This window comes from Schistocerca nitens, chromosome 4 (genome assembly GCF_023898315.1).
Source record: "Schistocerca nitens isolate TAMUIC-IGC-003100 chromosome 4, iqSchNite1.1, whole genome shotgun sequence".
NCBI classification, from domain to species: domain Eukaryota; kingdom Metazoa; phylum Arthropoda; class Insecta; order Orthoptera; family Acrididae; genus Schistocerca; species Schistocerca nitens.
Window position 1 is genome coordinate 471,952,486 of NC_064617.1, and position 15,449 is coordinate 471,967,934.

The 15,449-nt window shown below is 35.3% G+C and overlaps 1 protein-coding gene across 1 annotated transcript in view; it reads left to right on the forward strand.

Moving 5' to 3' along the window:
* LOC126251802 (venom carboxylesterase-6-like) overlaps window positions 1-15,449 on the forward strand; it is a 131,903-nt gene that overhangs the window by 84,961 nt on the left and 31,493 nt on the right. Inside the window, exon 7 of the mRNA XM_049952440.1 lies at window positions 3,327-3,508. Coding sequence (XP_049808397.1) covers window positions 3,327-3,508 — 182 coding nt within the window. The remainder of the gene's footprint in view (window positions 1-3,326; window positions 3,509-15,449) is intronic.

Sequence of the window (15,449 nt, forward strand, 5' to 3'; positions counted from 1 at the left end):
TTTCGGCAATGCATTTCTTTCGGTGTCTTCTTGCTGGGTAAAAAATTTCAGGGTAGATTTCGACGTGTCATACTGGACCATTCACTTGTTAGGAGACTCCCTGCTTCCAGCAGTCATGTTTCGGTAAGACTTCATGGCAATTGACTTGTACACCAGATGCGCTGATGCTACTGCAATTATGGATATTTCGACAGAAAGAAAACAGCCAAGACATTCCTTACGATATGGAATTTCTCGTATTTTACATACTTTTGCTCAAGTGAAGGTCTGTGCGAATGACCTTAGAACGACGACACAGCAGCTGTCTACAAGAGCTATAAATGCATTGCAGTTGACGGTGGACTTTTTTTAACATCTTTTGCAAGAAAATTTACACAATTAAACAAAAAATGAAATCATAATGTTTCATTTATTGTCACCTGCATTTGTTCTGTTCCGCATCATTTTAACATAATTATGTTCATAAGAGTTCTTTGTTCAGATTCACGAACACTATCACTCCTCAAAGCATGTACCTGACTCGCCCACTGTGTTCATTTCACTGGATATTCAGCCTGTATGATATGATTTGATTGGTATTGTTACTTTTCAGTACTGATGATTCCAATCATTTCAGTGAATGTGCGAGGTCTTTTTATCAGCCGGCCGAAGTGGCCGTGCGGTTAAAGGCGCTGCAGTCTGGAACCGCGAGACCGCTACGGTCGCAGGTTCGAATCCTGCCTCGGGCATGGATGTTTGTGATGTCCTTAGGTTAGTTAGGTTTAACTAGTTCTAAGTTCTAGGGGACTAATGACCTCAGCAGTTGAGTCCCATAGTGCTCAGAGCCATTTGAACCATTTTTTTCTTTTTATCAAATATATTATTTCTCAAGTCAGCATCTCTTTTTCTCAACCAATAGTTGTACTAATCGTACAGGGATGAATAAGATATTGTTAGAAAGGTTTTCAACCAGCTTCGGGCGTTGCACATCGATTTTGGGCTAAAACTTACTATTTTTGGAATACGTTAACACAAGAGACTTTCAACTATCAAAGACGAAAGGGCATCGTGAATTCCCAGCTTCATATCTACAGGGTGTTACAAAAAGGTACGGCCAAACTTTCACGAAACATTCCTCACACACAAATAAAGAAAAGATGTTATGTGGACATGTGTCCGGAAACGCTTAATTTCCATGTTATAGCTCATTTTAGTTTGTTCTTCCACCTACGCTCAATGGAACACGTTATTATGATTTCATACAGGATACTCTACCTGTGCTGCTAGAACATGTGCCTTTACGACACAACATGTGGTTCATGCACGATGGAGCTCCTGCACATTTCAGTCAAAGTGTTCGTACGCTTCTCAACAACAGATTCGGTGACCGATGGATTGGTAGAGGCGGACCAATTCCATGGCCTCCACGCTCTCCTGACCTCAACCCTCTCGACTTTCATTTATGGGGGCATTTGAAAGCTCTTGTCTACGCAACCCCGGTACCAAATGTGGAGACTCTTCGTGCTCGTATTGTGACGGCATTCTCCAGGGCTGCATCAGCGCATCAGGGATTCGATGCGACGGAGGGTGGATGCATGTATCCTCGCTAACGGAAGACATTTTGAACATTTCCTGTAACAAAGTGTTTGAAGTCACGCTGGTACGTTCTGTTGCTGTGTGTTTCCATTCCATGATTAATGTGATTTGAAGAGAAGTAATAAAAGGAGCTCTAACATGGAAAGTAAGCGTTTCCGGACACATGCCCACATAACATATTTTCTGTCTTTGAGTGTGAGGAATGTTTCCTGAAAGTTTGGCCGTACCTTTTTGTAACACCCTGTATACTTTAAGAAGCTAACTTACAAATCACGAATAAGAGACTTCTTTTTCATACTATAAAGTACCGGTAGTTATTAACTGATAATTTGTATACAGCACTGTCACAGATAATAACCGTGAAGAGTCTGCCTGCATAGTTGGGCGGTAACGTGCTGGCCTCCCGTGCAGCGTGCCTGGGTTCGATGCCCGGCCAGGTTGAAGACTTGCTCCATTCGTGGACAGGGTGTTGTGTTGTCCTCACGATCATTTCATCCTCATCACCGTCGTGCAAGCTGCCCAATGTGGCGTCGACTTGCACTTGGCGGCCGAGCTTCCGCGGACGGGGCCTTCCTGCCAACGATGCCATACGCTCATCTCTCTCACCGTCCGCCCCCGGTAGCTGAGTGGTCAGCGCGACAGACTGTCAATTCTAAGGGCCCGGGTTCGATTCCCGGCTGGGTCGGAGATTTTCTCCGTTCAGGGACTGGGTGTTGTGTTGTTCTAATCATCATCATTTCATCCCCATCGACACGCAAGTCGCCGAAGTGGCGTCAAATCGAAAGACTTGCACCAGATGAGCGGTCTACCCGACGGGAGGCCCTCGTCACACGACATATCATTTCATCTCTCTCACCGTGAAGACTGCGGTAGTCCATTATCTCTGCCCGTCGTCTGAGCTAACTTTTTAACGAATATACTTTCCGTAACGAGAAACATGTTAGTCATTGTCGCCTTGAATTGTGATTGACCTATTGCTGCTACGGCCTAAAGTGCTCAGATAAAGTAGGAAGTGCAATTAAAACATTAAAATACAGTTAGAAGTTACGGTTCCCTTAGTGATGTACCAAGTAAGAAGCGAACAATATCTCCTGACCTACTCGTTCCGCATTTATTTACGTCTTTTTATTTTATATTCGTATTTCTTATTAAACTTCTCTTCGACAACAAGTAAATGTAAATACTGCGGTCGAAAGTTAGAAATTACAGGTACGTGATGACAGTCAGATATTGTGCTGAGCAGTAAATTACATGTCTTTACTTATTTTATCATGTGTTTGTATTAGCTCATTAATTATTAAGTTTTGGCAACAACAGGGTATTCTAAATATATACACAGATCCATCATAAATTCGTGATTATTATTTTACGCCGTTCGGTTCACTTTTAAAGATTTTTCTCTTCCCCAACTACCCTTATGTCAATGCCTACACTTATTCCAAATGCTATCACTGTTTAAAACTATGAAAGTGAGAAGGTTTCGTACGGTTCCCCTGGTTTCTTATCATATCGAAAGTACACCTCTTATTGTATTCGCGTTGCGGTATAGTCATTTTCATTCCCTCTAACGCCTGCCTTAGAACAGTGAAAATAAGGTTAACCATCTTCACCTAAACTGATATCAGCTTGTACAGTTTTTAATAGAATTAAAATGTCAACTACTGTGATAACGTTGTATGCAACACGACTTAGATTTTACTAATTTCTATTGTCTTTATTGTAATGTCTAATGTACGATGTTTTGCTCGTAGGTGCTGGAATTCTGTCCAACCCAAGTAAAATCAACGCACTTAACGACCAGTTTGTTGACACGGTCGGACCAAATCTGCACTTGCCAACTGTGGAAGAGCAGCAGGAGGCGGCTGCCAAGCTGAGGGAATTCTACTTTGGCAACGGGACGATCTCTCTAGACAATCCGGAGCCGCTCGTGAATGTGAGTACATAAGAAAAATTTTAATGTCAAACGGAAGTTTCTTATAATACACGGAAAATAATTCCATAAATGTCCTCGTTTCAGCACTTGCATACTCTTATACATCGAGACAACACACCTAATCGAAAGGAACATATTTTTTAATTTTTATTATTCATTCCTCACTTATATAAATACAATGAATGACCGTCCTTATTTGATTCACATGTTTGCCGCACACAGTGAATCACCAAAAAGCCTAAATTATCCATAAATTGTCAACTCCTTAAAGAAGCCATGCAACCCCAAACTGATCACTACACCCAGAGGACGCTGACCATGATAGACTTTTTATTTTGGAAAAAGAAAAATGTCGATTAAAGTCTGACTGTTCATTAAGCAACTTATCTGGTTCCTTAATACTGCTCTAATAGAACTCAACTTCCTCTAAAACGTGAAGCTTTAAACCTTTACAAGTAACATGCAATATCTTGATCGTGTTCTCTAAGCTCGCAGTTACGTGATCCCTCATTATGCTATTGTTGATCAAAATCCGTCCTTTTAGCGGTACCGATATATCTAACCATCTAATTTATATCGCAGATACCACATGTCAATCTATAGACGCAATGTGCGTCATATTTCTTTATCTTATTCTTTTCCAATCTGTTTTTAACTTGTATTTCGAAAGACGAACCGTTTGGAACGTTGCCTGAAACCTCTTCGGAAAAGGCAATTCCAATTTTCCTATTGGAAGTATTTCAGTTTTATTTATTTATTTATTTATTCTTCATAATTACAACCTATTATCTGAAAAGTTAAAACAGTAATACAAATCACATCTCCTTGCATAGCAACAAATTAATTATTACCTATTTATTTCTGATACTTAATTTTTAAAATACAACCACTTCTACCTCTACAAAACTACGATGAAAACCTTAACAAGCTACCCAACTGTTAATACTACTATAAGCACTACAGGGTCTGCCCTTACGCGGAACTTTAGTTCGTTCATGCCTCCGACAGATTTGCGTTACCAGATTACTCTTATAATCGTCGGCCACCGCCATGTGTCTGCGAATACTGACTTCATTCCGCACCTCATTTTCTTCAAGTGGTAGTTTGCAAACACCAGTGACCATCGCGTGAAAGAAAACCTTTTCGTGTTGCGCCGGATGGTTAGAATCATTCCTGATATTATAGAAAATGACCTTAGTAGATGATATTTTAAAATGATTTTTATTTGGTTTTAGCCGTTCGTCCTGGATACCTTCCCCTGCAAGCGGCGTCGTTGTAGCCGAAGAGAGCGGGAAACTACGCAGTCGGAAAATATCGCTTCCAAATGAATGTGATAACTTTCGAAAACAATATTCTGAAAGCCCGTAAAACGGAGATCTGTGTACAAGCCAGAAAAGGATAATGAAGGGACATATTAATAATATTAATAAGGTTGCAACAACGACACGTCGGGAGAAAGTGCAGGCCTCCGAACGTTGCGGGTTTTCGAATCCCGTTTGAAGTACCGTAGAAAGCTGTGGTGGCCGCTTTTAAACCTTACGGCAACGTCGTCAGTCACGTCGCTGAAAGGGGGAAGACGATCGAAACATACCGTGTCCTCAATGGTGACCATCATTTAAAAACTGAAACTACGGAAACACGTGCCTTCCTACTTGGTTATTGTCGGTTGCAGGGATGTCATTAAGTACGGAGGCCAGCCGCGCACCTGTTCAGGTTGTGGCCAGGAAGGCCATGTCCATTCCGAGTGTCTCCGACGTAGACTGATTCGGACGCTGATCGGAGACGTCGCTCCTCCTGCAGTGCTCACTGTGTTACCTCTGCCTTACGCGTCTGCGGTGGTGCTGCCTGCTACGTCCCCTCTGAATCAGTCGGTACCCGTGTCGGTTCCTCTCGACGAAGCAGAAGCAGTACCAATGAACGACGAATGTCAGCAGGCATAAGCTGTCTGTCCCGACCCCATGGTTGTTGATCATGGAGCTGTACCTACCTCCGCCTTTTTGCCATCTGGCCACATGTAGGGACGCTAGCAGCCCGCCATCCGACACGGAACAGCATGTTAGGAAGCAAAGGTCGCCGAGGAAACGGAGGAGACAACGCCATACACCTTTTGATGACTGCGTCCATCGGAAGTCTGCACAGGATGACGACTCTGCTACTGATGGTGCGCTCTGTCCTCTGACGCTCTCACACCAGACGACGTCCTTCCCTGCCTCCATCTCCAGTCAGCGTCCACCTCCGGACACCGACCGTCCCCCGCCTACGTCTGATGCAGTTGGTTGGTTGTTTTGGGGAAGAAGACCAGACAGCGAGGTCATCGGTCTCATCGGATTATGGAAGGAAGTCGGCCGTGCCCTTTGAAAGCAACCATCTCGGCATTTGCCTGGAGCGATTTAGGGAAATCACGGAAAACCTAAATCAGGATGGTCGGACGCGGGATTGAACCGTCGTCCTCCCGAATGCGAGTCCAGTGTCTAACCACTGCGCCACCTCGCTCGGTCTGATGCAGTTCCCTCCCTTTCTGTGTCTGTCGTTACCTGTGGGCGCACCTCTCATAATCTTGCACTGAAATGGTCCGGTGACACATCTGTCTCCTGGGCGGAGGAGGTCGGTGCTGAGGATGGACATTCTGGAGGGTACAGAACGATGGATCCCCCCTTGGTAGGGTCGGCTCTCTCCCCGTCGCAGTGATGTGCCCTTCTGTGGGGGCCTAACAGGGAGTTCCTTGTACTTCCTCCATGTTTGAATCACCTGTCCTCCTGCGATAGCAGCTTTCCAGACTTATCACATAGCCAGCCGGAGTGGCCGTGCGCTTCTAGGCGCTACAGTCTGGAGCCGAGCGACCGCTACGGTCGCAGGTTCGAATCCTGCCTCGGGCATGGATGTGTGTGATGTCCTTAGGTTTAATTAGTTCTACGTTCTAGGCGACTGATGACTTCAGAAGTTAAGTCGCATAGTTTTCAGAGCCATTTGAACCATTTTGAACTAACAGTCAGAGAAAACATCTGAGAACTACACTTTATTATTTATTCACTACAAAGAATAATCACGGTTTTATTATTCAAGCAAATAAATCTATTCTTCATGAACCACATTTATTCAGCCAGAAATATAAAACCTGAAATTAAATTCATAATATTCTTATCTCTCCTATCTCTAGGTGGTTTACCACCATTTCTTGGATTTCTACCAAAATGAATTGTAATACAATCATTAATAGAAAACAACATGACAACTATCATAACTATTATAATCGTATTAACTACAATTACACTTTATTATGACATATGTATTAGATTCTCAGCCTTAATCATGTCATTCACAGAAAATTCATGATCTATAAATATAAAGCCTCAAAAATCAAGAATTATTCTTCCTATAACTGTAATAATTTCAGCAATAGGATTGATTTCAACATCAACCTTAATCTCTTTATACTAAGGACTTAAGTTAATTAAACTAATAGTCTTCAAAGTTATAATTAAAAGAATAATCTTTTAGGCCTTTACACCTCTAGAATTGCAGTCTAGAATCATAATTGTATATAAGACCAGAATATGGTAAGAGAGAAAATATTTCATAAGTAGATTTACAGTCTACCACCTAAAATTCAGCCATCTTACTGCAAAAATGGTTATTCTCAACAAACCATTAGGACATTGGTACTTTATACTTTCTATTTGGAGCATGTGCAGGACTAGTAGGAACATCAATAAGAATACTTATTCGTTCTGAACTTGGTCAACCAGGATCTCTAATTGGAGATGACCAGATTTATAATGTTATTATTACAGCCCACACATTTGTAATAATTTTCTTTATAGTAATACCTATTATAATTGGTGGATTTGGTAATTGACTAGTACCATTAATAATTCGTGCACCAGATATAGCATTCCCATGAATAAATAAAATAAGTTTTTGATTACTACCACCTTCATTAACCCTTCTTCTTACATCTTCTATAGTAGATAACGGTGCTGGTACAGGATGAACAGTTTACCCCCTCCAACAGGAGCTATTGCACATGGGGGTGCATCTGTAGATCTAGTTATTTTTTTACTTCACTTAGCAGGTGTATCATCAATTCTTGGTGCAGTAAACTTCATCACAAAAGCAATTAATATACGATCAGAAAGTATAACTTTAGATCAAACACTCTTATTTGTTTGAACGATAGTTATTACAGCCCTTCTTCTCCTTCTTTCACTTCCAGTTTTAGCAGGAGCTATTACCATATTATTAACAGATCAAAACCTAAATACATTATTCTTTGACCCTGCGGGAGGGGGAGACCCAATTCTATACCAACACCTATTCTGATTCTTTGGGCACCCAGAAATTTATATTCTAATTCTACCTGGATTTGGTATTATTTCACACATTGTATGCCAAGAAAGAAGAAAAATTGAATCATTTGGAACATTAGGTATAATTTACGCCATGTTATCAATTGGATTAATAGGATTTATTGTATGAGCACATCATATATTCACAGTAGGAATAGATGTTGACACACGGGCATACTTCACATCAGCAACAGTAATTATTGCCGTACCTACAGGAATTAAGGTATTCAGATGACTAGCTACACTATATGGAACTAAATTCAAGTTTAATCCACCATTATTATGAGCTCTAGGATTTATTTTCTTATTCACAGTTGGTGGATTAACAGGATTAGTATTAGCAAATTCATCACTTCATATTGTATTACATGATACGTATTACATAGTAGCCCACTTCCACTATGTCCTATCTATAGGGGCAGTATTCGCAATTATAGGAGGTGTTATTCAACGATACCCATTATTTACCGGATTAACTATAAACAATACATGATAAAAAATCCAGTTTACAATTATATTTATTGGAGTAAATTTAACATTCTTCCCTCAACACTTCTTAGGGTTAGCAGGAATACCACGACGATATTCAGACTACCCAGACGCATATACATCATGAAATGTAGTATCAAGAATTGGATCTACAATTTCTATTGTAGGAATTATTATATTCATTGTAATCATATGAGAAAGAATGGTTAAAAACCGAGCAATTATATTTAGAGCTAATATAAGAAGATCAACACAATGACTACAAAATAATCCACCTGCAGAACACAGTTACTCAGAATTACCATTAACCTCTAGATTCTAATATGGCAGATTAGTGCAGTAGATTTAAGTTCTACAAATAAAGGTTTGACCTTTTATTAGAAAAATATTCATAATGGCAACATGATAAAATTTATCCCTTCAAGATGGAGCTTCACCATTAATGGAGCAACTATCATTCTTTCATGATCATACTACAGTCACATTATTATTAATTACAGTAATTGTAGGTTATGCCCTAAGTTATATATTATTTATTGCCTATACAAACCGAAACATACTTCATGGACCTTTATTTGAAACAATCTGAACAGCATTACCAGCAATTACCCTAATTTTTATTGCTTTACTATCATCATGACTACTATATTTACTTGATGACTCAGTAGACGCAATAATTACAATCAAAACCACAGGACGACAATGATACTGAAGATATGAATATTCAGACTTTATAGACGTAGAATTCGACACTTACATAACACCAGAAAAAGAACTAGAAAATGACGGATTTTGACTTCTAGACATAGATAACCGAACAATTCTCCCAATAAATACAGAAGTATGAGTATTAAAAATAGCATCAGATGTTCATCACTAATGAGCAGTTCCTGCTCTAGGGGTTAAAGCTGATGCAACACCAGGTCGACTACATCAAGGACCATTTACAATATCCCGACCTGGATATTCTTCAGACAATGCTCAGAAATTTGTGGAGCAAACCACAGATTTATACCAATTGTAATTGAAAGAACTTCAGTAAATTTATTTATCAAGTGATTATCTAAGATAATCTAAGGAGTTAGTTAAAATATATAACATTAGAGTGTCAGTCTAAAATAACTAAACAATTAGTACACCTTGAAACATCAGATGACTGAAAGTAAGTAATGGTCTCTTAAACCAAACAATAGTAAATTAATGACTACTTCTGAAGGGGAAATTAAATCTAAATCCCTCAAATATCTCCTCTCACATTATTCTCCCTGTTCATTACATTTTCAGCTACTTTAATCCTATTCAATCAAACTTCTTATCATTTAAACCTAACCTTATTAAAAGAGCAGAAAAAAGAACAATTGAAATAAATAACTTAAATTAAAAATGATAATAAATTTATTCTCAACATTTGATCCATCAACTAACATCTTCAATTTATCATTAAATTGAACTAGAACATTCTTAGGACTATTATTAATCCCATCAATGTTCTGATTTACACCATCACGAATTAATATTATCTTAAATAAACTAAACTTAACCTTACACAACGAATTTGAAACAGTACTAGGACCAAAATCATTTAATGGAATAACATTCATCTTTATCTCAATTTTTATTATAATACTATTTAATAATTTTATAGGATTATTCCTTTACATTTTTACTAGAACAAGACATTTAGCATTACCATTTGCAATCGCCCTACCTATATGATTAAGATTCATATTATTTGGATGACTTAATCATACTAATCATATATTTACACACCTTGTTCCACAATTAACACCACCTGCATTAATATCATTTATAGTATTAAATGAAACAATTACAAATGTCATTCGACCAGGTACACTAGCAGTACGACTAGCAGCAAATATAATTGCAAGACACTTACTATTAACCTTATTAGGAAACACAGGACCATCTATAGCAATAAATGTAATCTCACTACTAATTATTGGACAATTACTTCTATTAATTCTAGAATCAGCAGTGGCCATAATTCAAGCTTATGTTTTCTCGATTTTAAGAACTTTATATTCTAGAGAAGTATATTAAACCTATGTTAACAACTCACAAAATCACACATTCCACTTAGTAGACTATAGACCTTGACCACTAACAGGAGCAATTGGAGCAATAGTCCTAGTATCAGGATTAGCAAAATGATTCCACCTATTTAACATTAACTTATTTATAGTTGGATTCAGAATTACCTTGTTTAATTCAATGATGCCAAGATGTAGTACGAAAAGGAACATATCAAGGACTATACAGGATTTGTATCAATTGGATTACGATGAGGAATAATCCTATTTATTGTATCAGAAGTATTATTCTTTGTATCATTCTTCTGAGCCTTCTTTAGAAGAAGATTAGCACCAACAATTGAGCTAGGAATATTATGACCTCCAATAGGAATTCAACCTTTTAATCCTAAACAAATTCCATTACTTAATACAGCTATTCTTTTAGCCTCAGGAGTAACCGTAACATGTGCACATCATAGTTTAATAGAATCTAATCACACTCAGGCATTACAAGGATTATTTTTCACAGTATTATTAGGATTATATTTCACAATACTTCAAGCAGAAGAATATTGAGAAGCACCTTTCACTATTGCAGATGCAGTATATGGATCAACATTCTTTGTTGCAACAGGGTTCCATGGTCTCCACGTAATTATTGGAACAATCTTCTTAACAAAATGTCTACTGCGACACACAATAAATCAATTTTCACCAAGACACCACTTTGGATTTGAAGCAGCAGCATGATACCGACACTTCGTACATGTAGTATGATTATTCTTATACATTTCTATTTATTGATGAGGTAGATACTTGTTTTTCTAGTATAAATAGTGCATTTGACTTCCAATCAGAAAGCTTGATATAAATCAAGAAAAACAATTCTAATCCTATCTACAAGAGTTTTTATTAGATTTATTATTCCAGTAATTGTTATAGTCCTTGCAACAACATTACCAAAGAAATTAATCAACGATCGGGCAAAAAGATCCCCATTTGAGTGTGGGTTTGATCCAAATACATCAGCACGAATACCATTCTCCCTACGATTCTTCCTAATTGCAGTAATTTTTCTAATCTTTGATGTAGAAATTGCACTAATTCTTCCAATTGTAATTATTTTCAAAACTTAAGACATTATAATCTGGACAGTATCAACAATATTTTTTTATTCTAGTCCTATTAGGCGGACTATACCATGAATGAAATCAAGGAGCCTTATAATGAGCAGAATAGAGGGTTGTAGTTAACTATAACATTTGGGTTGCATTCAAAAAGTATTGATGTAATCAATCAAATCAACCTTAAATAGAATAAGAAGCGAAATATTGCAGTCAGTTTCGACCTGGAAGATTGGTAAATAAATATACGCTTATTCTTATTAATTGAAGCCAAAACGAGGCATATTACTGTTAATAATATAATTGCACTATGATGTTCCAATTAAGTAAATGTAAAACCAATATGAAAGCTGCTAACTTTTCATATTAGCGGTTAAACTCCGTTAACATTTCTAAAATGTATATAGTTTAAATAAAACATTACATATTCACTGTTAAAATTAATATATCTATATTTATAAATACCTAAAAGTAAAAATACTTCCTTAACATCTTCAGTGTCACGCTCTAATTATAAGCTTTTTAATTACATGAAAAACAACATTACTAAAATAAACATTCAAAAAATAAAAGTTAAAAGATAAATCTTGAAATTAGAATCGTATCAACCTTGAATATATCCGATTAAATAAATAAATAATGTATATAAACCTTGGCCACCAAGTAACTCACCTTAACAATAATCAAATGATTTTGATGAATAATAACCTAATTTTAAAGCCACATATCTAACAAACTTAGTTGAAAGAAAAGGCATAAATCATACAGAACCAGCAACTCTAACAAAAGAAAACATACTTAAAGAAAACAAATTATGAGAAAAATCAAACTTAGAAATAAGATAACCCAAATAAGCACCTAAAACAACAACTCTAATAGTCAAAAGCTTTAAATAATAGGGTAAAGCAATCATTTGAAGAATAGGAAAAATTAACCAAGATAAAAGACTATCACCAAAAACAGCAACAAATAATAAGCAAATCATACCATATGAAATATAATAACCCTTATCATCAAAAGAAAATCTAGAATAAAAATTATTATCCCCATATATTGAATAATAAAATTAACGAAAAGAATAAGAAGCAGTTAAGCCATTAGAAAAAAAATAAAGAAAAAATTAAACAATTAATTCATCTCAAACAAACCATTTCAGGAATCAATTCCTTTGAATAAAACCCTGCCAAAAAAGGCATACCACACAAAGATAAACTAGAAATATTAAAACAAACAGAAGTTAAAGGTATAAAATTAACAATTGAGCCTATAAAACGAATATCCTGAGAATCCTTTAATTTATGAATTATTGAACCTGTGCACATAAATAATAATGCCTTAAATAAAGCATGAGATAATAAGTGAAAAAATGCAAGCTTTGGATAACCTATAGCCAAAATTCTTACTATTAAACCAAGTTGTCTAAAAGTAGAAAGAGCAATAATGTTCTTCAAATCAAATTCAAAATTAGCGCCCAATCCAGCCATACATATAGTTATACAGTCAATTAAAAGTAAAAATCAACTACAATCATAAGTATCTAATATTGGTATGAAACGAATTAACAAATAAACCCCAGCAGTAACAAGAGTAGAAGAATAAACTAAAGCAAAAACAGGAGTAGGAGCAGCCATAGAAGCAGGAAGTCAAGAAGAAAAAGGAATTTGAGCTCTCTTAGTTATAGCTGCCAAAACAATTAATATAGTAATAAGCTTTATTTCAAAAGAATTAGAAATGAAATCATAATAATAATTATATTTCAGCTACCAAAATTTAACATTCAAGCAACAGAAATTAAAATAGCAACATCACCAATATGATTAGAAAGTGCAGTTAATATACCAGCACTATAAGATTTTACATTTTGATAATAAATAACTAAACAATAAGAAACCAATCCCAAACCATCTCATCCTAAAAAAATTGTAATCAAATTTGGACTAATAATTAAAAACCTATAGAAAGAATAAATATTAAAACAATAATAATAAAACGATTTATATTCTTTTCTCCTGATATATAATCCTCTCTATAATAAATCACCAAAGAAGATATATATATAATAAAAGATATGAAAATAAGAGACATTCAATCCAAAATTAAAGTTATAACAACCATAGAACAATTCAAATTAAAAAGTTCTCATTCAACAAAACCTCTATAATCAATTATTAAATAATAAATACCTAAAATAAAAATTATAGTTCTAGAAAAGAATAAAGAAAAAAACTCAAAGAGCAAATAGAAAATAAATGCACAGTCTAAGATAAAAAACTTCATATCATTGATTCCACAAAAATATATTTTAAATTAAAATACTTAAGCAATTTAAACAAATAAATAATCACCCTTTAAACAAAGAATATTTAATGGCAATCAATGCAAAAGTAAAAGATGATATTCACGAAAATAACCAAGAGAACGAGTATAAACCCCAGAATAATAATTCCTGTGCTGAGAATAAGAATATATATATATAAAGTATAAACAGCTCTAAAAAAAGATAAAAAAATTAAAGCAAAAAATCTAAAAAGGATCAAGACATAATTCTATTTAATAATCTAAGTTCACCTACCAAATTTAAAGATGGAGGGGCAGCTATATTTGATGAGCTTAAAAGGAATCACCATAAAGCCATTCTAGGTATCAAATTAATTATACCCTTGTTAATTAATAATCTTCGTCTACCTAAACATTCATAAATAATATTAGACAAACAAAACAATCCAGGAGAACATAAACCATGACCAACCATTAAAGAAAGAGAACCCATACAATCTCATCAATTTATGGTTATCAATCCACCAATAACCATTCTTATATGAGCAACAGAAGTATATGCAATTAAAGACTTTAAATCAACCTGACGAAAACAAATAAATCTAACAATAACCCCACCAGATAAACCTAAAGATAATCAAAAATAATTAAACTTTAAACCCAAATAAGAAATAACCTTTATAACACGAAAAATACCATAACCACCTAACTTCAATAAAACACCAGCAAGAATTATTCTAACTGAAATAGGGGCCTCTACATGAGCCTTAGGAAGTCATAAATGAACCAAAAATATTGCCATCTTACCTAAAAAAGCCAAAATTATAAATGCATAAAACATAAAGTAATAAGAACCAAAATCAACCAATAAAAGAAAATATAAAGTGTCAGAAACATCATAAATCCTAAATAAAACCAACAATAAAGGTAATCTAGCAACCATAATCGAAAGTAAAGTAGGAACTAATTTAGCCTCAAAAAAAATATAAAAAGATAGAAGACTCAATCTAGCAAATGAACAATAAAGCATAATCATTAAAATTAAAACCATAAAAACAAAAAAATTAGAATGATAAGAACTTAAATAAACTGAACCTCTAGCAGTTATTATTAAAGAACAAATTCAAAAACTCAACCAAATCAGACTAAAAGAAAAATAATTAATACCAAAATAATATCAAATTATATTCAAGTCAGCATATGAATAAACACAAATCATAAAAACAAAATTCAACAGAAACATTAAAGAATGAACCACCCACCAACAATTATTTAGCAAACAAAGAGGGATCAAAAAATAGTTATAAATAAATACTTTAACATTAAGATAAGCCAAAAGAAATTAAAAAAAATCATTACCTTGAGACCGAATTATTGAAACCAAAATAGAAAGACCTAAAGCACCTTCATAAACAGAAAAAACTAAAAAGTAACAGCAAAGAAATAATCATAATCAAACTCAATAAGAAAAACAATAATTAATATAAACAAAGAAAGAACAATATACTCCAATCTCAGAGGAACCATTAATAAATGTTTACGTTTAGAAGAAAAAACGAAAACACCAGCAAAATAAACCAACAAAGAAGTGAAAACAGAGAATATAAACATTAGTTTTAATAGTTTAAAAAAAACACCGGTCTTGTAAACTGGAAATAAGTCTAGCCCCCAC